At 38.3% G+C, this 24,849-nt stretch overlaps 1 protein-coding gene, 1 long non-coding RNA gene and 1 pseudogene across 4 annotated transcripts in view; all 3 read left to right on the plus strand.

The window, feature by feature from the left end:
- LOC140620937 (uncharacterized) overlaps positions 1 to 5,126 on the plus strand; it is an 11,740-nt gene extending 6,614 nt beyond the window's left edge. Inside the window, exon 3 of the long non-coding RNA XR_012020686.1 lies at positions 4,946 to 5,126. This is a non-coding gene — a long non-coding RNA (uncharacterized lncRNA). The remainder of the gene's footprint in view (positions 1 to 4,945) is intronic.
- A 1,993-nt stretch (positions 5,127 to 7,119) lies between these two features.
- Positions 7,120 to 24,849, plus strand: part of PCGF6 (polycomb group ring finger 6) — a 35,510-nt gene continuing 17,780 nt past the window's right edge. The window contains exons 1-8 of one of the 3 annotated variants that reach the window (XM_072805470.1): positions 7,120 to 7,555; positions 8,371 to 8,470; positions 8,565 to 8,661; positions 9,429 to 9,484; positions 9,585 to 9,644; positions 10,540 to 10,648; positions 15,341 to 15,368; positions 24,615 to 24,713. In XM_072805470.1, the coding sequence (XP_072661571.1) occupies positions 7,199 to 7,555; positions 8,371 to 8,470; positions 8,565 to 8,661; positions 9,429 to 9,484; positions 9,585 to 9,644; positions 10,540 to 10,648; positions 15,341 to 15,368; positions 24,615 to 24,713 (906 nt within the window). In that variant the 5' untranslated portion in view covers positions 7,120 to 7,198. The remainder of the gene's footprint in view (positions 7,556 to 8,370; positions 8,471 to 8,564; positions 8,662 to 9,428; positions 9,485 to 9,584; positions 9,645 to 10,539; positions 10,649 to 15,340; positions 15,369 to 24,614; positions 24,714 to 24,849) is intronic. The other 2 variants (XM_072805471.1, XM_072805469.1) reach the window with 2 other exon arrangements.
- On the plus strand, positions 10,657 to 15,334 carry LOC140620934 (small ribosomal subunit protein eS12 pseudogene; annotated as a pseudogene).

A 24,849-nucleotide genomic window follows, 5' to 3' on the forward strand; every position in this document is an offset into this window, starting at 1 on the left:
ATTGTTCTACAACTGGGGTCAGCAAACTATAGTCAGTGGGCCAAACTTGGCCTGCTGCCTTTCTTTATAAATCAACTTTTATTGGCACAAAGTCAGAGTTATTTGTTTATATATTATCTATGGCTGTTTCTGTGCTACAGCAGCAGAACTGAGTGGCTGAAACAGAGGCTAAATGTCCTACAAAGCCAAACATATTTCCTGTGAGGAACTTTCCAGAAAAAAATTTGCCATTCTCTGTTCTAGGCTTAATTTCCTGTTTAGTGTTCTCAGATCCACTATTTGGTTTTCTCTTGTTCACAATACTCAGCAGGTGCCTATGCCCAGTCTAATACTATTGCCTGGCAGACTGGGTGATTACATCGGCCTCTCTCTCCCTCTCTTGGTCTCTCTCTTCTCTGCCCTCCCTCTCTCTCCCTATCCGAATATGCTATTCTTCATGAACAAGTTGAGTATGATACATTTTTACAATAGTTTATACACACAAAAACTCTTATTATTAATTATTTTTTAAGGACAGGAAAGAACTAACATACCTTACACATGATGATAATGTGCACCAGACATATCTGTAGATTCATGAAAGCATATCAGAAAAACTATGCTTTTTTAAAAAATATATATTTTATTTATTTATTCATGAGAGACACAGAGAGGGAGAGAGAGAGAGGCAGAGACACAGGCAGAGGGAGAAGCAGGCTCCATGCAGGGAGCCTGATGTGGGACTCAATCCCAGGATGCCAGGATCACTCCCTGGGCCAAAGGCAGGCGCTAAAACTCCTAAGCCACCCAGGGATCCCCCACAAAAACTATGCTTAATCTTATTTAGTCTCTCTTTCTTGGGTCCAGTGTCTTTTTACATGAAGGCTTTGTTATAATTATTCAGGAATTATTTCTATTATACAAGTTTTGTAATTTTTTTTTTTATCTTCTGAGTCTTTGAACATAATTTTGAAAAGAAGAAATAATGTAATCATTTCCATAGCCATAATATACCATTTTCATATTTGCTAATGTACTCTCACTTTATTTAGCTATTACATTTAAGTCTATGATCCGGGACGCTTGGGTGGCTCAGTGGTTGAGTGTCTGCCTTCAAGTTAGGGCATGATCTTGGTCTGGGGCTCGAGTCCTGCATCAGGCTTCCTGAGAGGAGCCTGCTTCTTCTGTCTGTTTCTCTGACTCTCTCCCTGTGTCTCTCATGAATAAATAAAATCTTAAAAAAAAAAAAAGTCTAGGATCCATTAAAACTAATTTTTGTAGATGATAAGAAGTAGAGGTCCAACTTCATTCTTTTGCATATGGATATCCAGTTATCCCAGCACCATTTGTTGAAATTCTCGCCCCTTTGGATGTTTTGGAAACTTTGTGAATAACCGGGGGGATCCCTGGGTGGCTCAGCGGTTTAGCATCTGCCTTTGGCCCAGGGCGCGATCCTGGAGTCCCGGGATCGAGTCCCACAACAGGCTCCCTGCATGGGCCTGCTTCTCCCTCCTCCTGTGTCTCTGCCTCTCTCTGTCTCTATGTCTATCATAAATAAATAAATCTTTAAAAAAAAAAAAAAAGAAACTTTGTGAATAACCAATGGACTATAAATGTGAAGGTTTATTTCTGTACTCTGAATTCTGTTTGATCTGTAGGTTTGTCATTAAGCCAGTACCACAGTGTTTTGATTACTGTAGCTTTGTAATAGGTTTCAAAATTGGAATGTGTGTGCCTCTAACTTCATTCTTCTCTTTCAAGATGGTTTTGGCTATCCTTGGTCAATTTTTTGTAGCAAAAATAACAAAAATGAGTGCATGCATCCACTACCTTTAATCAAATTTAGTACTGCTCTTACAAATCTCTATAATGGAATTCTAAGGAGGCTGTTTGGGATCGGGTACTTGGAAAGACAAAGGAAAACACTTTTTATTTTTTATTTTTTTAAATTTTTTTTAGGAAAACACATCTTATTTACTTATTTATTTTTTAATTTTATTTTTATTTATTTATGAGAGACACAGAGAGAGAGAGGCAGAGACACAGGCAGAGGGAAAAGCAGGCTTCACGCAGGGAGCCTGATGGGGGGGACTTGATCCTGGGACTCCAAGATCACTCCCTGGGTCAAAGGCAGGAGCTAAACTGCTGAGCCATCCAATTGTCCCAAGGAAAACATGTTTTAATTGGGAAAGCTACCATGATGCTTAAAACCTTTGAAATCTAAAAAAAAAAAAAAAAAAAACCTTTGAAATCTGACTTGTTTGAGAGGAATCTAAAGTTTGATTTTCTTTCACAAATACACTTTGTTGTATAACACCAGAACATATGATATGGGGACACCTGGGTGGCTCAGCGGTTGGGCACGTGCCTTTGGCTTGGGTCGTGATCCCAGAATCCAGGATTGAGTCCCACATCGGCTCCCTGTGAGGAACCTGCTTCTCTCTCTCTCTCTCAGTCTGTCTCTCATGAATAAAGAAATAAATCTTTAAAAAAAAAAAAAAGAGAGGGATCCCTGGGTGGCGCAGCAGTTTAGCGCCTGCCTTTGGCTCAGGGTGCGTCCTGGAGATCCGGGATTGAATCCCATGTCGGGCTCCCGGTGCATGGAGCCTGCTTCTCCCTCTGCCTATGTCTCTGCCTCTCTCTCTCTCTCTCTCTCTCTCTCTCTCTCTCTGTGACTATCGTAAATAAATTAAAAAAAAATAAACAAAAATAAAAAATAAAAAAATAAAAAAGAGAGAGAGAGAGAGAGAACATATGATTTGTAGGACTTGAACACCAGTACAGAATTTTAGATTATTAGCCATATGATCCTTGAAATCAAGACAAAGCTATGAGTTTCAGGAACCCTCATTATATTAGCAAATTAGCACAAGAAATAGGTATAAATAATACCTTCAAGTCCTGACTTTATTTTTTTTAAGATTTTATTTATTTATTCATGAGAGACACAGAGAGAGAGAGGCAGGACACAGGCAAAGGGAGAAGCAAGCTCCATGCAAGGAGCCCGATGTGGGACTCGATCCTGGGAATCCAGGATCATGCCCCAGGCCAAAGGCAGGCACTAAACCGCTGAGTCACCCAGGGATCCCCTTTAAGTCCTGACCTTGATTGGAGTCTATCATTTGGGTCAGAATTGTATCCATAATTATTTATATGACATATACATTTGATGATTTGAAACTGTTTTAATAATACTTTTTGAAATTAATATTAATACCAGAAAGTCCTCTGTTTTTTTTTTTTTTTTAATTTTATTTTATTTAAGCAATCTCTACACCCAACATGGGACTCAAACTCACAGTCCTGAGATCAAGACTCATGCTCTTCTGACTGAGCCAGCCAGGTGTCTCAGCCTTTTGGGTTTTGTTTGGTTGGCTGGTTGTTTTTGTTATTGTTGTTGTTATTGTATTGGAGATTCAGGTCTCCATCCCAGGACCTTGAGATCATGACCTGAGCTGAAGGCAGATGTTTAATGGACTGAGCCCCCCAGGAGCCCAGCCCTTTGGTTTTTAATCTGTTTTTAAAAATTAAAGTCTTTGGTGAATTATTTACTTACAAACAAAGAACACCAGGAAATCACTCAAGGAACATTTATGGATTTCTTGATTCCCCAATCAGTTCCACAATATTAGTCATGGATCTGCTTTAAAAATTTCGTAGGGGATGCCTGGGTGGCTCAGCGGTTTGGCCCCTGCCTTTGGCCCAGGGCGTGATCTCGGAGTCCCAGGATCGAGTCCTATGTTGGGCTCCCTGCATGGAGCCTGCTTCTCCCTCTTCCTGTGTGTCTCATGAATAAATAAATTAAATCTTTAAAAATAAATAAATAAATAAATAAATAAATAAATAAAAATGAAAATTTCATACCCAGAGACCCATTATCCTTCACAATCAACCAATCTCTGTCATCTCCTAGTGAATTAATATGTGAAACTTTTGTAACAGTTTTTAGACATGATTTTTTTTTTCTGAGTAGGCTCTACACCCAACATGGTGCTCAAATTCACAACTGCAAGAACAAGAGTCACAATGCTCCAGTGACTGAGCCAGCCAGGCACCCCTAGATATGATTTTCTGTTTGAAATGTCAAAGCAATGCCTCCCCTCAAAAAACTCAGTTCTAAAGCATCTTGGTCTAATCATCATACAAGGAGTACAATTACTGATTGTGTTAGATCCACTTTTGCTGTTTTACATTTCCACCATTTTAACAAGTTAGCATCCAGGAGAGTGAAGTTCTCAATCTAGGATATGATTCAATTCTGATGCCTTGTCAAAATGTAAAGGTCTCAGATAAGCGCTCAAAATACAACTTTGATGTGGAAACGCACTTGGGTCACAATGGAGATACAAGAAATTCTCATTTTATGAAATAGATATGTTCTGGAAGCCCTCGCATATTATAAATATCACATAAGCCATTTACCATATGGATTAGCTGATCTACCATGGAAACATAGCCATAAGGACATATTTATTTATTAAGAGATTTATTACAAGGAATTTCTTTACACAATTGTGGGGGCTTGGGCAGGTATGAAATCTGTAGGGCAGGGATGCCTGGGTGGCTCAGCGGTTTAGCGCCACCTTCAGGCCGGGGCCTGATCTTGGGGACCGGGGATCGAGTCCCACATCGGGCTCCCTGCATGGAGCCTGCTTCACCCTCTGTCGGTGTCTCTGCCTCCCTCTCTCTCTCTCTCTCTCTCTCTCTCTGTGTGTCTCTCATGAGTAAATAAATAAAATCTTAAAAAAAAAAAAGTCAACCGATTGCAGCTGTTAATTATATCTACAAATACCTTCACAGCAATACCTAGGTTAAGTGTTTGAATCACTGTGCACTATAGCCTAGCCAAGATGACACATAAAACTACCTTTTGCACCAGAGGATTGACAAAACCTGAAGATATTTCTGTTTACCAATTAAACAGACACAACCCAGTGATAATAATGCAAGTTCATAATTCATTTAGCTTGCCGGCTTTGAAAATATGCAATTCTTGGGACGCCTGGGTGACTCAGCAGTTGGGCATCTGCCTTGGGCTCAGACCATGATCCTGGACTTCCAGGATGGAGTCCCGCATCAGGCTTCCTCCAGGGAGCCTGCTTCTTCTGCCTATGTCCCTGCCTCTCTCTGTGTGTCTCTCATGAATAAATAAATAAAATCTTAAAAAAAAAAATGCAATCCTTGATTGTATTTTTTAAAATTTAGGGATGCTCAATATTTGACGCTATCACACTATACATCAAATAAAACGTTATTATTTTCATATCATACTATTTCAAAATTTAATAATTAAAGCTCATGATACAAGTAATTCTTTTTTATCAAGTAGCTCTTACAATGCTGAGAGCTTAGAAGCTGTGCTTTTATCTAATGTAATCATGTGAAAGGTCTTAACAGTTTTAGGGCCCGGTAAGGAGAGTATCTCAGGTGTCTGTCTCTTTCAATCTCTCTCTTCAGTGTCCTCTTTGAATATCCTAGGTCTAGTTCCCATTCCCCTCCCTTGAGGCTCTCTATTCCTCCATGTGGGAGGAGACATTTCCTTTCTTCACTTTTTGGATCTTGCAAATTTAAGTATCTTAGGTTTGACCAGACTTTGGGGACTGCGGAGGGAGAGGTAGAGCCTAGTCCAGGAGCAACGGGGCACATCAAATCTGGTTCAATCTTCCCCAAACAAGCATAGTGACTTGACTTCCTCACCATTCCCTAAGAAGTATATATATACTACTCCCAAGTTAGCTTTAATATTTTTATTTTTATTTTTTAAGATTATTTTATTTATTTATGAGAGACAGAGAGAGGGGCAAAGACACAGACAGAGGGAGAAGCAGGCTCCCTGTATGGAGCCAATGTGGGAATCGATCCCAGAACTCCGGGATCACACCGTGAGCCAAAGGCAAATGTTCAACCACTGAGCCACCCAGGAATCCCTAGCATTAATTTTTTTTTTTTTTTTTTTAAGATTTTTTATTTGAGGGCAGCCCCGGTGGCGCAGCGGTTTAGCGCCGCCTGCAGCCTGGGGTGTGATCCTGGAGACCCGGGATCGAGTCCCACGTCGGGCTTCCTGCATGGAGCCTGCTTCTCTCTCTGCCTGTGTCTCTGCCTCTCTTTCGCTCTCTCTGAATAAATAAATCTTTAAAAAAAAAAAAAAAGATTTTTTTATTTGAGAGAGAGCGCGTGAGCTGGGGGAGAGGCAGAAGCAGGCTCCCCACTGAGCTGGGAGACTGATTCAGGCCTCCTATCCCAGGATCCTGGGATTATCACCTGTGTGGAAGGCAGAGGCGCTTAGTTCGCTGAGCCACCCAGGCATCCTCCAAATTAGCATTAATTTTACTCAGCGAACACACATTGTCTTCCAAATGTGATTTTTCCCTCAGCATTATTTTGTAAAGTAGCATTTGACTCCTTTCTGAATGTGGCTTGCAAGCTTCTTGACATTAGCTGGCTCTCTGTTCGTCAGCAAGAATAAAATACACCAACCCCAAATATCTTTCCTAAAAAAAAATTGGAGTTGGGGGTGGACGTTTGTGAATAGGTCTGTTTCTGCTACAGCAGACTTCCAGTTATGTGGACTTTCCTCTATGTGATGAGGACCCGTGGATGGTCTTCGAATGGCAATTAAATTTCCATCCTGTGGCAATACAAGATTTAATTCCTCCAAATAAATAAACGTACGTATTTCAAAATAGACGTCATACTTCCTAAGGGAAATAATCTTGGATGAAAGAAATGCACAATCGCTACTCAAATTTAAATTATTGTTCATAATACGACATCATTATATTACCTATTTCAGTGTTCTGCGCATCAATTGATGCAGACAGAATACTGCTGTTTGGAACGGTACCAATCTTGTCATTTTTAAAAGAGAGTAAAGGGTGTCGGGTTCGCTAAGCCGGTAGAGCCCGAGACTCTGATCTCAGGTTTGTAAGTTCGAGCCCCAGTTTGGGTACAGAGATTACTTAAAAAAAAAAAAAAAAAAAGGAAATAAAGAGACGGTCAGCCTTGGGTGAGATTCTTCCAAACGCGACCCGCAAGCCCCGCCCTCCGTGCAGAGCAGCTCGGCGCACGCCGCCCAGGTCTAGGTGAGGGGCGGTGAACCACATTTCCCAGCGGGCCCTGCAGGTCTCCCGCGCCTGCGCACTGGCAGCCCAGGCAGGTAGGCAGAACTCCCGCGCTACCCAGCCGCCGGGGTTCGTCTCCCCGGGTCTCTGCCCCCCGCATGGAGAGGGTCTCGGTGGCCGCCGGCAGCGCGGGCGTCGGCAAGGCCGAGGGCGCTGGAGCCATGCCGCCCCCGCCTGCCGTCTCCCCGCCTGCTCTCACCCCGGCACCCGCCGCGGGTGAGGAGGGCCCGCCGCCCTTGCCCGAGGCGGGGGCTCCAGGCTGCTCGGGCTCCCGGCCCCCGGAGTTGGAGCCGGAGCGCAGCCTGGGCCGCCTGAGGGGCCGCTTCGAGGACGAGGACGACGAGTTGGAAGAAGATGAGGAGCTGGAGGAAGAGGAGGAGGAGGAGGAGGAAGAGATGAGCCACTTCTCGCTGAGGCTGGAGGGGGGTCGGCCGGACTCCGAGGACGAGGAGGAGGTATTGGTAGCGGGGCCTGAGGGGCCTGAGGAGCCTGAGGAGCCTGAGGGGCCTGAGGGGCCTGAGGGGCCTGAGGGGCCCGGGCAGCCCTCCCCTCTCGGCGCCGGGCCGCGTCGGCAGCTCGCCCCTGCAGCCCCGGGCGCTCGGCGGCCACCTCACCCCTCCCTCTCAACCTGCCCAGGCATGTGGCGCCGCCGCTCCGCGCCCGATTCCCTGCCGACCACTGAGGCTCCCCGAGTCCCGCTCGGTTCCTCTGTAAATAATCATTCAGTCATGCCAGGCGGGTGGGCGCCAGCGGTGTAGGGCGCCTGCCTTGCGAGAGCTCACAGTCGGACAGGAAAACCAGTCCATTTCTGACGGAGGCTGAGAGGGTGGTAAAACCCTTCCCCGTCTCCTCAGCCTCTTGTTGGGAAGGGTTTTTTTGTTTCGTTGGTTGGTTGGTTGGTTGGTTTTTTTAATGTGGGAGCGCATATTTTACCAAGCTGGGCAACACCTAGCCGCTCAGAATCGATACATTGAGCGTAAACATGAGTATCTGGAAAGTTTGCCCATTTTGTAAGTAATTGGTGAAGGGAGACGCCCCTCATCAGGCAATACACGATATGTCCGAAAGAATGAAATCTTTTTTTGAAACACTGGTTTATATTGTGTTATTGTAACTTTCGGCAGGATTTTGAAAGGTTGGAGGTACTGTAACATGTTTCCGTGTTGCAAAGCAAGACACATTGTTCATAATGAAATATGGGGATTATGGCTTTAAGAATTTGAGAAGGCAGGGACCTGCGTTTTTAAAACTATTTCCATTGCATTTGCAGCGCCTGATTAATCTCTCTGAGCTGACACCATACATCTTGTGTTCCATTTGCAAAGGTTACTTAATAGACGCAACTACCATTACGGAATGTCTTCATACGTGTAAGCATATAGTTCATATTTCGAATAAATACATTCATTCAGTTTTTGAAATGGGTTTAAAGCATCCTAATTTAAACATTTTCTTTTTCAACAGTTTGTAAAAGCTGCATTGTAAGACATTTTTACTATAGCAACAGATGTCCAAAATGCAACATAGTAGTACATCAGACACAACCTCTTTATAACATAAGGTAAGAGAAATATATAACCAGAAATTGTATTTTTAAATACACTTTTTCTGGAAGCTTCTAGTTGTGTAGTTGGGAATAAATTCTTGACCTGTTTCAAAAAGGGAACTACATATTCTCTAAAATACATACAGAACACTTACTGTGTACCAGGCACTGTGATAGCTGCTGGGAACAAAAAAATAAAAAAGCACAGGCCTCTCTTTTTGAGGATTTTAATTCCATCAGTCAAGTTAATGAGGCTAGTTTAGGCTTGTCGTTTTGGGGATATTTAGAACTCTGCTTTTTAAAACTAATGCCTGAAACGACTGGCCTCTTTAGAAAAACCTGTTTGTCATAGGTCATTGTGGTTTTTTTTTTTTTCCCTTCAAATTTTCAGTTCATACTCCGTTTCCCAAGGGCAGAAACATACTAAATAAAAGTGGATTGCTTTCATTTGTTCAGCGTATACTATTACACTTTTATTACCTTTATAGAAGAATGCTTTGCAGATGATGCACAAAAGTTCAAAATACAGTCTCTGCAAGGGAATAAGACCAGTACACGTGGAACAGTTTAGCAAACCATTCAAGAATCTATGATTACATACAATTAATTACTTGAGGTTATCTCAGGTGAGAACCAGTGCTACCTAAAAGTAATTCACCTCTGAAAAAGGAGTTATCCACTCCCAAGACAAAACAGTTGCAAAGAGCATCATTCATTCTCACTCTGTACCAAAATGCATTTTGCTGAATTCTGAGGTATTCTCCATCCTTTCCTTTTATTAGGTTGGATCGACAATTACAAGACATAGTGTACAAATTAGTGATCAATCTAGAGGAAAGTAAGTTTGTTTTATTACATAGTTTTGAATCCCAGCATCTCTGCTAACTCTCCTAGTTACATTTTAAGTGTAATTTAGTCTGTGTTTTATCATTTTTTAGGAGAAAAAAAGCAAATGCATGATTTCTATAAAGAAAGAGGTCTAGAAGTACCTAAACCTGGTAAGTTTGGGTGTATATCATAATGTATTTATAGATTAAAGAATACTAACTCAATAAAATTTATTCCCTTTGAGGTTCTTTTTGGTGATAGCTGGTTATTTTATGATCAAAGAGAGAGATTATGAAGGTAATGATGTAGTATAATCCAATTTAATTATTTATAAAAATTAAAGAGTATAGGCTCTGGAGCTAGATTTTCTGAGTTTGATCCTACCTCTGCCACTTTACTTTCTGTGTGACTTTGGCAAATTACTTCAATGTCTCAATTTCCTCATCTATAAAGTAGGGATAGTGATAGCACTTCATGAAATTATTATAAGGATGCGTTCAGTAATGCAAAGCACTTAAAACGATGCCTGGAACATAGTAACTGTTCAAATATTTTTTGTGATGATGGTAATGTCACAGTATAGAAGTTAGATAAATGTGTGTTTAAATCTTCGTTCTTCCACTTACTATATATTGCCTAATCTCACTTAAACAGTAATCTCAGTTTCTTTATAGTTTTAACTGTAAAAAAAAAAAAAAGGTAGCAGTATGCTTTTGTTATGGGATTATAATAAGGCTTAAATGAGAATGTGCATATACAATGCTAAGTATGAGCCCTGAACCCTGGCACATAGTAGTGTGTATATCTGTTGTGTTATGATGAGCTCTCTCTGTGGCCCTGGTAAACCAGCTACATATGTCTGTCTACCTTCCATTGTGGAGTGATCCCCAGGAGCAATTTCACCGGCTTTGACAGATTAGTTAATGTTATTAAAGAAAAGGAGATTGAGTGCTTTATGATCTCTTAAATCGTCAATGTAGTTATAATATCTGTAATTATTTTTCAGAGATCTCAATTTGTGAAATTTGTATTCTAATTCAACTTTTTTCTTTGGCTATTAAATAGCTGTTCCACAGCCAGTTCCCTCAAGCAAAGGAAGATCTAAGAAAGTCTTAGAATCAGTGTTTCGTATTCCACCTGAACTTGATATGTCTTTATTACTAGAGTTCATTGGGTGAGTATCCTAAACCTATACCTCTTAACCTTAAAATAAAGAATTTGGTAAGTTCCAACGTTATGAAATCATCCTGAACTCAGGTAAAATCAAGTTCTTCTGATATCCTTTTAAAAATTAATCATGAAAAATCTAAGACTTAGAAAAAGATCTAAAGAATAGCACTACAACCACTTGTATCACCATCACCTGGCTTAAGAAATAACCCACGCTAGCATAGCGGAAGTCCTTTGGCTACCTCTTCCGGTTCACTCCCCCTTTTCTTAGAGGTTGATAACCACTGTTCTAAAAATAATGATTGCCATTCCCATGGTTTTAAAAATATGTTTATCTCATGTATCAATGCTTAAGCAATATGTAGAATTGCTTTTGTCCATTTAAAAACTTTAAATGGTATCACTGTTTTCCAACTTGCTTTTTTTTTTTTTTCCAACTTTTTTCACTCAACATTGTGTGATTCATCCACGTGAAAATGTGTAGCTCTAGTTCATTCATGCTAACCATTGCCTGGTATTCCCTTAAAATAAGTATACCATAATTTTTCTTGTACTGTTGAATATTTAGCTTATATCTAGGTGTTTTTGTTACTATAAACAATGTTGCTTTAAATACTTGTGTACATATTTCCTTGTATATATGTGAGATAGTTCTCTAAGAGTATAGATTTGCTGAGTGTTAGCATATGTTTGTTTTTAACTTTGCTTGGTTTTGCCAAATTGTGTTCTAAAGTATTGGGTATCTTTCCAATTCATATACATTGCTTCTTTCAAACATTGTATGTAGCATATGGTATACTCCATTATAGTGCAACATTGTTAAACACTATCATGATAACAGAGTTGGCATGTATCAAACTACAGTTTTCAAAATACTTAGTTTTCAGAATAAACTAAAACGCCTTTTTTAGAAAATCTAGATTTTCCATTTTATGTCACTGATGACTATTCTACTTTTCAGCTATTTCCTCCTTATAATTTTAGGTTCCCTATATCACTTATTTAGTATCTAACTTGTGCTATGTTGTTGTATTTATCCCTTTATGCTCTATTTATCCCTTTATGTATATCACCCTATGTTCTCAGCTGATATTAAGGACCCTTAAGAGGCCAGAAATGTTTCTCATGCCTACACAAATCCCATGTAGTAGTGGTTGATAATGAAATAAAAATCCCTTTGGAGGAATGAACAGAAACTATGTAATCCCAAACTTTAAACCAGCAATTTCTGATAAGGAATGTGTTCCAATCTAGATGTCCAAAAAGAGATCTGTTTAAATAATGGTATATAGCACGTATGTGCTAATATAATGGTGTATGTGCTGATATGGAACAATCTCCAAAATAAGAGAATACATAGTGTGTGCCTATTTATTTTAAAGAGAGTGGTGGAAAATATGTGCATATACATGTTATACCTGCACAGACTATTCTTGGAAGGACATATAAGAAAATGCTAATAATACATATTTTGAAAAGTGACAGGGATGCAAAGATAGCAAATATGTATGGAGTATGCCACCATTACCTCTTCCTTTGCCCACTGCAGAAATCAGTAATTAATCATGGCAGGCTTTCTGATGAGCAAGACTTGACCACAGTACTCAAAGCAGTCATTACCACTTACCACACTTATTACATTATTAGTACATTCCCTGGTGTAGAAAAAAGAGCCCGCGTGTGCTTTCCTGGTTGCGAGTTTCAGGGAGGCTGAGACTCAGGTGGACTTGATTCGGGTCCACCGGAAACCCACTGCCATGCCGAGGAAAGCATTGCTGCTGGATTGTGTAATAGACATTAATACTGCTTTACAAGAGGTGCAGAAGACCACTGTCATCTGTGCTGGCCTGGCACGTGGAATTTGCGAAGCTGCCAAAGCCTAGACAAGCACCAGGCCTATCTGTGTGCCTGCATCCAACTGTGATGAGCCTATGTGTGTCAAGTTGGTGGAGGCCCTTTATGCTGAACATCAGATCAACCTAATTAAGGTTGATGACAGCATGAAACTAGGGAAATGGGTGGGCCTCTATAAAACTGACAGGGAAAACCCCGTAAGTGGTTGGTTGCAATGTGTGGTTGTTAAGGACTATGGCAAAAGAATCTCAGGCTGACGAGGATGTCATCAAGGAATATTTCCATTGCAAGAAATGAACAAATAAAAAACTTGGTTCTTATTCCAAAAAAGAAAAAAAGAAAAAAAAGAGCTCTCACTTGGAATAAAGAATCTAGGTTTAAATCCTAGCTTCTCCGTTATCTAGCTTTGTAAACATTAACAAATTGCTTTTTGTTTATTCACAAGATGTTTACTAAAGTCCTGCTATATATACTAGCTCAACATTCTGCTAGTTGTTGAGAATACAGTTTGAATAAGTCAGCCATGGCCTTTGCCCTCATGGAACTTTTAGTTTTTAACTTCTCAGAGGTTCAGCTTCCCTACCTGTAAAAAGAAAGAATTGAACCTTTTATGTTGATGATTATGATGAGTAGTCTACTAATAATATAGCCCTTTATCTATTTTCAACTGGTTGAGGGGAAGAAAGCTTCCAGTGTGGCAAGGAGTTCTTTTGAAAGAAAGCTTCCAGAGGCAAAGAATCCGTTTGAAGTCCCCAGTCCCCAGAGTTAACTACATGGAAGAGCTCTGATGTTACCACAAAAGTCAGGCTACTGAGGGTAACCCATAGGCAGCCCTTTCATGACAGGACAAGTGGCAGGTGAGTTTTAACCTGATGCAAGTACAGAAGCAAATTTGGTCCAGCCACTGACCGCACTTAAGCTAGAGGAGCAAAAAAACCGAGGTAGGTTCAGCCTGTGAACAGTGATTTTTCAAACACTAAAATATGAAGTTAGATTTCCCCCCTAATTTGGGTATGCCTTTAGATAATCATGTAGTTCTTTTTTTTCTTCCTCAGTTTCTGTGTATTAAGTAGAAGATTATAAAAATAAATAGCTTCAGACAGGCAGTACAGTATGTATAGAAAGCATAGACTTTGAAGAGTCTCAGTAACTCAAGGTATATAATCCTTGGGATGTAGCTGAACTTCTCTCGTCAGTTTCTGTGTTTCTAAATTGGGAATTTATAATAGCAACGAACAGGATTGTTCTAAGTATCAATTTATGGTATTCCTACCATGTTTAAACTATTATCAATATATGAACATTGAAATAATGCAGGCTCATTCAAAAATAAAAGTTAAAGTAGTCTGTAGTGCTGTACTATGTACATGTGCCTAGTGAGGAAAATGGACTCACATGAGATAAGTGTGATACAGCAAAAATTTTGTGCAATCTTAAACTCAGTAGTATTTAGTGAACCAAGGAGGTGATATCCAACTGTATGCCTATTAATCCAACTAAAGTTTTATGTTCAGCTCTGGACACTACATTTTAAGAGAGATGAGGTATAACAAGAATAGTAAAAGGTTTGAAAACCATGTCATATGTGGTAAGGGAAGGAACAAAACTAGTCTGAAGAAGAGAACACAATCATAAGCCCCTTAAGTTCATTTCAGATCTTTAGAGGGTTATCATATAAAAGAAAGATTGGGTCTTGTAAATAAGAGTACCAAAAGGCAAAACTAGGACTAGTGAGTGTGACTTACAGGGAGAAACATACTTACTTCAGTGTTAGCAAGCAATTTCTAACAAAGTGGCCCACAAATGGAATGAACTGTCTTGGCACATAAGCAGCTATCTCTTCAGGTGCCTAAGCAGAAGCCCAATGACCATGAATCATGGATTCTATAGAGATAATTCTTATAACAAATAGGATATTTTATTTTATACTTCTGAGCTTATATTATGTATCTTAGGTTTCTCTTATATCCATATATATATAACATTTATGTTAATGTAATATTTTTATATAGCTTGTATATTACATTTTAATATATTTCTCTATTTGTATTATATGAATATTCTGTAGATGCAATTGTGATCTGGCCTACTCTACACAACGTGATAGGGAAGACAGAATGTGGGGTTTTGATGCTAGGTACACCTGAATTTGAAGCTTTATCACTTTAATAACTCTGTGACCTTAAGCAAGTTGTTAAACCTCTCTGGGCTTAATTTTCCTCATCTATAGAAAGGAAATACTAATACCTGATACGCAGGGCTGTTATGAGGACTAAATGAAAAACATTCATCCCATATGAAGACTTAATATAATGCCTGGTTCATAGTAGATACTCAACAAAAATTAGTGCCCCTTGTCTCCTCATGACATAAACAAAATTGATTTAATCAAGAAATCTCTTTGCACTTTGAGGTGAAGAGAAAACTGAGTAAATAATGCCCAGTATGCTGTGAGTAAAATAAGATATCTAGCAGCCTTCTTATAAGAAATCTATCTTATAAGGGTTACTACAAAGAAAAAAAAACATTAATTATGATAGAAAGAAGTTTTACTTTAAATTGGAAAATGTTAGAATGCAACATGTGGGGGAAATCTAAATATTAAAGATAGACTTTTAACTCCTGGAAGTATGAAAGTAGTGTAAAATAATGGATAACACTGCCTTTGCCTTACCAGTAGGTGGCAGAAATGACAACTACATTTAATTTCATAAAGGGTTAGGTGATGGTGTTCTAAAATTAAATTGATGTTCCTCAAATATTTATATTCATGTTATTTTTCTGTGTTCTATGATTTAATGTATAGTTTAAAATGTTGATTAATTTTGCTTTCATTTTTCAGTGCTAATGAAGGCACGGGACATTTTAAGGTATTTTATTTTCATTTACTTCACAGGAGGACCCTGTAGTACACAATTTAAGAGTCAGACTAGCAATCATGTGGAGATTGTTTTCAATTATGGTAGAGTTTTGTAAATAAAAATTGTAAAAGTGTGAAGTAGTACATTGAGTAATGCTTTCATAATAAGTTTATGAGAAAAGAGTTATTAAGTAGGGATTTGTTATTAATTCAGTACAGGGGTTTAAGGAAACAAGTGAGAAAATTTTAAAACTCTAAAACCAAATACTATGTTAATTTGGTGACTTTAAAAATATTTCAAAGCATTTTTTGCATAGTTGGCATTCAGAGTTAAATATGAGCTTAAATTTGTATTTGCATTTTGGGCTCAAGGTAACCTGCCCTAACTTGTTACTTCAATTATTTACTGAAATTTTGGAGATAAGAACGAACTCCTTTGTAATATACTTAAGTTCAGAGTTGTCTTAAAGGCTCTATTATCACAGGTCCCATTGTACACAGTGTTGCTCCTATAGTATGAGTCATGCAGGGAAAGGTGACTTTTCCTTTTTTCCTTTTTTTTTTTTTTTTGAAAAGGTAACTTTTTTAAAAAAGGTAATTTTTAAAAAAGGGCTAAAATCAGGCCTTATAGTCCTCAGGATAGCAAATATATAGGAAATCGCTGACTTTGATAAGCTTAGTTTGTTTTTTTGTTGTTTTTTGTTTGTTTGTTTATTCTTGAGAGAGAGGCAGAGACATAGGCAGAGGGAGAAACAGCCTCCCTGCAAGGAGTCCGATGTGGGACTTGATCCAAGACCCCAGGATCATGCCCTGAGCTGAAGGCAGACACTCAATTGCTGAGCCACCTAGGCGTCCCTGATCTGTTTAGATTTTTAGTGACTTTCGAAGTCTGTACTACTACTTTGGGCGGATTATACCTGATTGGGTATACTGTTTTATGAATACATTAGCTTAGAGACATGAATTAAAGCGTAGGAATAGATGAGTACTTCTGTGGATGAAGTATATTATAGATGTTTCCCAGAGATCAGTGTGATGGAGGAAATGCAGTGTTAAGTTTGGTAACTTTGAACTTATTTTAAGTTGTAAAATATCAGATTTATGGTGATTAACTTTAGGAAGTTCTTTTGTAGTAGTATCGTCGGTGGGAAAGTGACAGAAGTTTCTGTATGGGACAAGTACAGTGTCATGCTCCTATAGTTTGCCAAAGATGTTTATTCAATGACCTATTGTAGCCACACAAACCAACAGTATAAAAACTTCATGACGAAAGAACTAGAAATTAAGTTGAAATATTAGCCTATTGCTTCCACAAAAGCATGATATGGACCTGGAACATTTATATAGTTTCAGTCATCACACATTTGAAAAATATGATGACAGTACCACCTGTGAAGTATTCTTGCCAAAACAAACAAATGTGAGGCTGGTCACATTCCTAGATTTAATCACTAATTTACAAGAAATTCAGGAGACAAAGGAACATGTTAAATGATACTATAGGAATATAATAAGCCAGATCTAGGCAGTGGAAAACTATAGCACAAACAATTGTGTTTCTTGAGAATAAAAGGGAGAAATGAAGAGGAAACATAAATAACACATTAATCAAAAAGTCTCAAGGGACATAGCTACAATGTATGGAGTTTATTTGGATTTGATTTGGAAAATAAACTAAAAAATTTATGAGAAAATAACCCCAAATTGGAAACAACGCAAATATACATCAACTGGTAAATGGATAAACACAATATGATATATCCACACAATGGAGTGCTGTTTGATAATAAAAAGGAGTACTGATAAGTGCTACAACACGGATAAAATATTTTGAAATATTAAATGAAAACAGGCACAAAAGTTCACATAATGCAGGATTCCATTTATGTGAAATGTCTAGAGCAGAGAAATTCATAGAAGCATGAAATATTATAGATTGGTGGTTGCCAGAGTCTTGGGGGAGAAGGGGAAATTGGAAGTGACTGCTAATTGGCATGGGATTCCTTTCTGGGTGATGAAATTGTTCTGAAATTAGACAGTGGTGATGAGTTGCACAACTCTGTAAAGTAAAAACCACTGAATTGTATACTTTAAAATGGTGAATTTAAAAAAAAAAAAAATAAATAAATAAATAAAATGGTGAATTTAATGTTCTATGAATTGTATCTCAATAAAGCTGTTAAATTTTTAAAAAGTAACTAAGCCGGGAAGCCTGGGTGGCTCAGCGGTTGGGCATCTGCCTTTGGCCCAGGGCATGATCCTGGAGTCCCAGGATCAAGTGCCACATTGGGCTCCCTACATGGAGCCTGCTTCTCCCTCTGCCTATGTCTCTGCCTCTCTCTGTGTGTCTCTCATGAATAAATAAATAAAACCTAAAAAAAAAAAAGAAAAAAAAAAGGTAAGCCAAGATCCAATGGGAACTTTGGGGTTTTTTTTGGCTTATTTTTTACGATTTTATTTATTTTTTTGATCTCTCAACACATAGAGAGCACAAGCAGGGGAGAGAGAGGGAAAAGCAGGCTCCCTGCTGAGTAGGCACGGGATGCTTAACTGACTGAGCCACCCAGGCAACCCCCAATGGGAACTTTGAATAGAGTATATATTTAGTGTATATATTGTGAAAGTACAAAAATATCTCTGGTACAAATAATACATGCAAAAATTAGAATTTTAGTTTGAGTTCATATTTATATTTTTTTTCATGAAATCTTCATTTTTATTCTCTTTAATGACAGCTCTAGAAACAAAATCATTTCCTGCTGGGTAAGAAAATTAAGACAGTTGGTGAAATTTGAACACTTACTGGATATTTTCTGATACCAAGGAATTTTAAAGAATGATAATGGTATTGCGCTTTTTTAGAAAAGTGCTTATCTTTTAGGGATACATACTGAAGTACTTACAAATGAAATGATATGTCTGGGTTTACTTCAAAACAAATCTGGAGAGTCGGGGCCAGGAAGTAGTTGCAGTAGGAAGTGGGTATGGTATATTTAAAACCAGATTGGCCTTGAGTTGATAAAGCTAAGTGATAGCTATATAGGAATTTGATTATACTAACTTCTCATAGTTTTGAGACATTAAGTTTTCAGTTTTTTTTTTTTTTAATTTTTCTTTCCATATATTGTTCATTTTATTTTTTTTTATTTTATTTATTCATAGAGACACAGCTAGAGAGAGAGACGCAGAGACACAGTTAGAGGGAGAAGCAGGCTTCATGCAGGGAGCCTGACGTGGGACTCGATCCCAGGTCTCCAGGATCACACCCTGGACTGCAGGCGGCGCTTAACCGCTGCGCCACCGGGGCTGCCCAAGTTTTCAGTTTTAATTGATGATACAGATGTTAATTTGAAGGCTTTATGTCTGTGAAAGTTGATGAATCTGTTTTAGAAACAAATGATCCTATTAATTCTGTTTTTGTTTTTGTTTTAAGATTTTATTTATTCATGAGAGACACAGAGAGAGAGGCAGAGACACAGGCTGAGAAAGAAGCAGGCTCCATGCAGGAAGCCTGATAGGGAACTCAATCCTGGGACTCTGGGATTACATCCTGAGCCAAAGGCAGACGCTCAACCGCTGAGCCACCCAGGCGTCCCTAATTCTGCATTTTGTGATGACCAGAACAGAGTTCTGGTTTCAGCTTTTGATATTATTGTTCAGTATTCTTTGCTACTTATAAAGCTGTTTTTATATCTTATTTTTGAGCTTAAATAAATATGTGTATCTAGGTATGCCTGCCTGGTTGTTAAACTTTTTACCATGTAGACCTGTAGCCTGAAAGTTATAAGCCCTATTTGCTACATTCAATTTCAGAATATTTCACTAGGCAGTAATATAGTCCAGATAATTTTTCCCGAGTCATCTTTTTTAAGCTTTTAATTGCAATTTTTTTTTTTTTTTTTTAGGAGGAAGAGTGATCAAGGAGGGGTGGGCAGAGGGAGAGAGAGACTCCTAAGCAGGCCCCACCCTGCAATCATGATCTGAGCAAAAATCAAGAGTTAGATGCTTAACCCGCTGAGCCACTCAGGCTCCTCATTAATTATTTTTATAATTAATTTTTATTTTTTTAAAGATTTTATTATTCATGAGAGACACAGAGAGAGAGAGGCAGAAACAGAGGGAGAAGTAGGCTCCATGCAGGGAGCCCGATGTGGGACTTGATCCTGTACCCCAGGATCACGCCCTGAGCCGAAGGCAGGTCCTCAACTGCTGAGCCTAATTATGAACATTAGGCGTCCCTAATTATGAACATTTTTAAACATAGTAGGAACAATAGAACTTTCCTGTGCCCACCACTCAGCTTTACCAGTTAACTAATGGCCAATTTAATTTCTTTTTTTTTTTTTTTTTTAATTTTTATTTATTTATGATAGTCACACAGAGAGAGCAAGAGAGGCAGAGACATAGGCAGAGGGAGAAGCAGGCTCCATACACCGGGAGCCTGACGTGGGATTCGATCCCGGGTCTCCAGGATCGCGCCCTGGGCCAAAGGCAGGCGCTAAACCGCTGCGCCACCCAGGGATCCCATAATTTCTTCTATACCTTTGTCCACTTCCCTTCTAGTAGTATTCTAAAACAAATCCCCAGCATTTTGCCACTTCATTTGTAAATATTTCAGTATTCTTAAAAGAGTCTTTTTTTTTAATTACCATGTGTTATACCAAAAAAAGTTACAACGTGTCAGTGTCATAAGAGATAATAAAATGGCAGAGCTATTCTAGATTAGAGATTACAGAAAGATGACAATAAAATGCAATGTGTGAACCTTCATTGGCAAAAGAACAATTTATAAAGGATATTAGGACAACTTACAAAAGAATTTGGGCTATTTAGATAATGGTATATATTAACAGTTCATAAACTAGGTGAAAGGTATCTGGGTCTTCACAGTACTATCTTACAGTTTTGTAAGTTAAATCAGGATCCAGATAAAGTTCACATGTTGTGATTGGTTGATATGTCTTCACATCTGTAGGTTTTCCATTTCTTTTTTCTTTCAATTCATCGTTGATATAACTGAGTCATTCATCCTATAGTTTTCTACAGATTAGGTTTTGATGTTGCATTGATGTAGTATAACATGTTTTTCTGTTTCTGTCTTTCCAATGAACTGGTAGTTAAGTCTGAGTGTTGATCAGACAGGTTTGATTTGAGGGAACAAGACTACTTCATAGGTGGTGGTGTTTCTTTCCATCTAGAGATACATGATGTCTGGTTGTCTGGGCCTTTTTATAATGTTAGCATCTGTTGGTGCTCAGTGGTTAAGCCCATTAACTTAGGGTTTGGAAAATGATGCTATCATTCCTTCTCTTTTTTTTTTTTTTTTTTAAGATTTTATTTTTAAGTAATCTCTACACCCAATGTGGAGCTTGAACTTACAACCCCAAGATCAAGAGTTGCATGCTCCAACTGAGCCAGCCAGGTGCCACTATCATTCCTTCATTTATTTATTTTTTTCTTTAAAGATTTTATTTATTCATGAGAGACAAAGAAAGAAAGGCAGAGATAAAGGCAAGGGCGAAGCAGGCTCTTCTGGGAGCCGGATGTGGCACTCGGTCTGGGCCTGAGCTGAAGGCAGATGCTCAACCACTGAGCCAGCCACCCAGGCATCCCTCATTCCTTCTTTTATTAGTGAAATAGTTCTATAAAGAGAAACTTCACTTTGTCTATTTGTTTAGCTAGTGGTGTAGTTTATATAGGAAAAGCAGGATAAATGCTTGGTTCTTTCCCTTTACTTACCAAGTTCAGAGTAATGAGTTGGTTCATTAGTATACTCCATTCATGACTAAACAGGTTTTGTTGTTTTTACTTTAATATGAACTCATTAATTTAAACATATTTGTGATTGAATGCCATTTCAGTTTTCTTTATTGAAGTTCAAATTTTCCTTCATAGGTATCACAGTGTGTGATACTTTCTCGCTATCTGATATGACAGGATGTTCATGTTCAACCTGTACATCTGTTGTCCCCCAGACATGGAATTAGTCCTTTCTCCAAAGTATCCTAGTTTCTTTTTGTGGTTTTTAAAAATCAAAATCTGGCTGCCAAGGGTTCATTTAGCTTCTGGGTTCATAATTGTTTCTAGCCCTGTTGACAGAGATCAGAATTTTTTTCTTTTTTCTTTTTTTTTTTTAATTTTTTGTTTTAGAATTTTTTTCAAGGTAAAATATAATTATGAGTTGATACCATCTTTTTTTTATATCATCTTTTTAAAGGATCTTTTTTAGTGGTATACATTATCTAAAGCAAGAAAATGACCAAATGTCTTTTAAAATCTCCCTACAGATCTTAAACTAGCTTCTTCAACTTTCTTATTGAATTGACCTTTTATGTTATAGATGGTAGGGAAGACCGCTGTGTTTAATTTCAGTGAAATGTAATTCTGTGGATTTGTTTCTTCCTGTTTATTTGCAAATGGTAGGAGGCTATGAGGTTGTAGCAGAAAAAATAATGAGTTGACTATGTAGGTGAGAACTGACTTTAGAGCTTTAAATGAAAGGAAAAAAACAAAAAAAAAAACCAACAAATTGTTTTCTTAAAAACCGCATGTGAATTATATGGAGGAAAAATCCAGTTAAGATGTGAACCAGGGGCATGAGGACTAAGGTTAGCCACATAACTAAGGTTACCCTAGCTTTGAAAGCCAAAACTAATTTTTTTTTCTTTCAGATATTGGCAGATCTTACAATTCTGTTCTGGATGATTTTAAAAGTACAATATTTATAACTTTAGCTAAGTTGGATTAATTTTAACAAACACCTGGAGTAAGGTACTCACCAAGAATTTAGAAATAAGGGAAACTGGACTGTCCTCTGCTGGTATACCTGAGGTAAACCCAGGAAATTAACTTTCAGAAATGCACTGGTTGCCAGACAGGCATAGCTAGATAATTCAGAATAGCAGCTTCTTAAGGTACTTAATGGGATTTGCATGCTAATCAGGCATTGTCACCTACAGTGAGGTATTCTCTTGGGGACTGCACCTGGGGTTAGCAGTTAGTACCTTCTCAGTGAGACTGCCTTAGCTTTGTGAGATGACTCCTGTACCTACATTAAAAGAATATGAAACGTTGCCATTTTTTTGTTTAGATTATATCAGTATCCCATGGTGACAATTAGGCACTCTGTAAGAGTCAAATTCTTTTATATAGAGAGTAAAATGGTCACAATACACCAGTAGTAACTATGTGCCAGGAATTGTTAATAGTTATCTACATATATTAACTCATTTTCCTCTTGATAAATCTATGAGGTTTAGTAGGTGCTATTTTTATCTCTTACAAATGGGGACAGCTTTAAAGATTCAGCAACTTGTCCAAAGACTTATAGCTAGAAAATAGCAGAACCCAAAGACTTTTAGCCAGGAAGTCTGTTTCTGGAATAGCCTGCACTTAATTAACACTTATTGTTACCTGCTACACAATGGTAATAGGAGACAGTTTTCTTATTAAGGAACGATCTTAAGAAACCAAACCACAGGTAAGAAAGCTGAGTGCTAATACATGGAACAAGTGTTTGCCTAACCTGTCTGGGTCCTCTGGGATCCCTCTCTTTCAGTGTTGAAAAACACTGCTCATATTTTCCTAAAAGTTACCCTTTTAGTTCTGATTACTTCAGCTTTTCATATGTATTAAGATAGTGCATCCTTAAAATAGTCTTGGACACAGAGTAGATGGCTAAGCATTAGTTTCTGCTTTAAAACCCTGTGGCCTCTCCACCTATCACCTTAGACCACTGGATCAGAATCTAGCCACATATGTCTAAATGTTAATCTTTTTATCTTGCATTTAAAAAAGAAAACTCTTGGGCAGCCCGGGGGCTCAGCGGTTTAGCGCTGCCTTCAGCCCGGGGCGTGATCCTGGAGACCCGGGATCGAGTCCCACATCGGGCTTCCTGCATGGAGCCTGCTTCTCCCTCTGCCTCTCTCTCTCTCTCTCTCTCTCTCCCTCCCCCTCTCTCCCTCTCTCCCTCCCTCCCTCCCCCCCTCCTCTCTGTGTATTCTCAAGAAGAAATAAATAAAATCTTTAAAAATAAATGAATGAATGAAAACTCTTTATTATGGAAAATTTTGGACTCCTACAAAAGTAGACAGTAGTAAAATGAATGCCCATGAATACTACTCTGCTTCAGTAATTATAAACTCATGGCCAGGGCAGCCCTGGTGGTGCAGCGGTTTAGCACCGCCTGCAGCCCAGGGTGTGATCCTGGAGAACCAGGATCGAGTCCCATATCGGGCTCCTTGCATGAAGCCTGCTTCTCCCTCTGCCTGCGTACACACTCTGCCTCTCTCTCTGTGTCTGTCTCTCATGAATAAATAAATAAAATCTTAAAAAAAAAAATCTCATGGCCAATCTCATTTCATGTATTATCTTCACCACTTCTCATAATTTTAAAGCAAATCCCAGACTGTATCATTTTTGTCACTAAATAATTGGATTTGTTTCTAAAAGATAAGGACTTTTTACAGACATGATAATGATATTACAGTTTTAAAAATGAACAGTAAGGGCAGCCCAGGTGGCTCAGTGGTTTAGCGCCGCCTTCAGCCCAGGGTGTGATCCTGGAGACCCGGGATTGAGTCCCATGTCAGGTTCCCTGCATGGAGCCTGCTTCTCCCTCTGCCTGTGTCTCTGCTTCCCTCTCTCTCTCTCTCTGTGTCTCTCATGAATAAATAAATAAAATCTTAAAAAAAAAAAGAACAGTAATTCCTTAATCAAATATCCACATGCTATTTAAGTTTCCTAGATTAGCTCACAAAAATTATTCTATAGGTTTGTTTAAATCAGGACCCAAATAAGATCCATACATTGTAATGGGTTGATATATCTCTTATTTATATTCCTTATGTCTTTTTTAGTCTGGAAGTTCCTCTTTTATCTTGTTCTTTTTTTTTTCTTTCAGTTTTTTTGTTGAAGAAACTAGATTGTTTTAGAGATAATTTAGTCTTAGGTATTCTCTTTCTGTCAATAAATCTTATTCTAAGTTTTATTTTTTAAAATTTTTTCTAAGTTTTATTTTTGATGAAATATTAAAATAAGCCAGTTAGCCTTTCGATTAAAAAAATTGTTGATGTACTTTTCAGAGAGGGGAAGCTAAGCAGAAATTCTTTTTTTCTTTGATAAATAAATCATCTCAAATTTCATAGTAGTTTTTCTCATAAATCTGTTGAACATCTTTTCTATAAAATTTGCTCTATGATTTATACATTTTATGCATATTTATTCTGAAAAGATTTATATATGTTTATTTTTGTAGCCCTTGGAAAAGAAGTTTGTCCGAGTTTCGGGAGAAGCAACTATTGGGCATGTAGAAAAATTCCTCAGAAGAAAAATGGGCCTTGATCCAGCTTGTCAGGTAGTGTACATGTATGTAAAAGGACAGATGAAGTTGAGAGATTACCTTTAGTGTATTGAAGTAAGAACTGTCTCTAGGATTTCATGATGTGGTTTTTATGATATGTAGATATTGTAAATACAAATTAAATATTGGT

Source organism: Canis lupus, chromosome 29, assembly GCF_048164855.1.
Source record: "Canis lupus baileyi chromosome 29, mCanLup2.hap1, whole genome shotgun sequence".
NCBI lineage: Eukaryota > Metazoa > Chordata > Mammalia > Carnivora > Canidae > Canis > Canis lupus.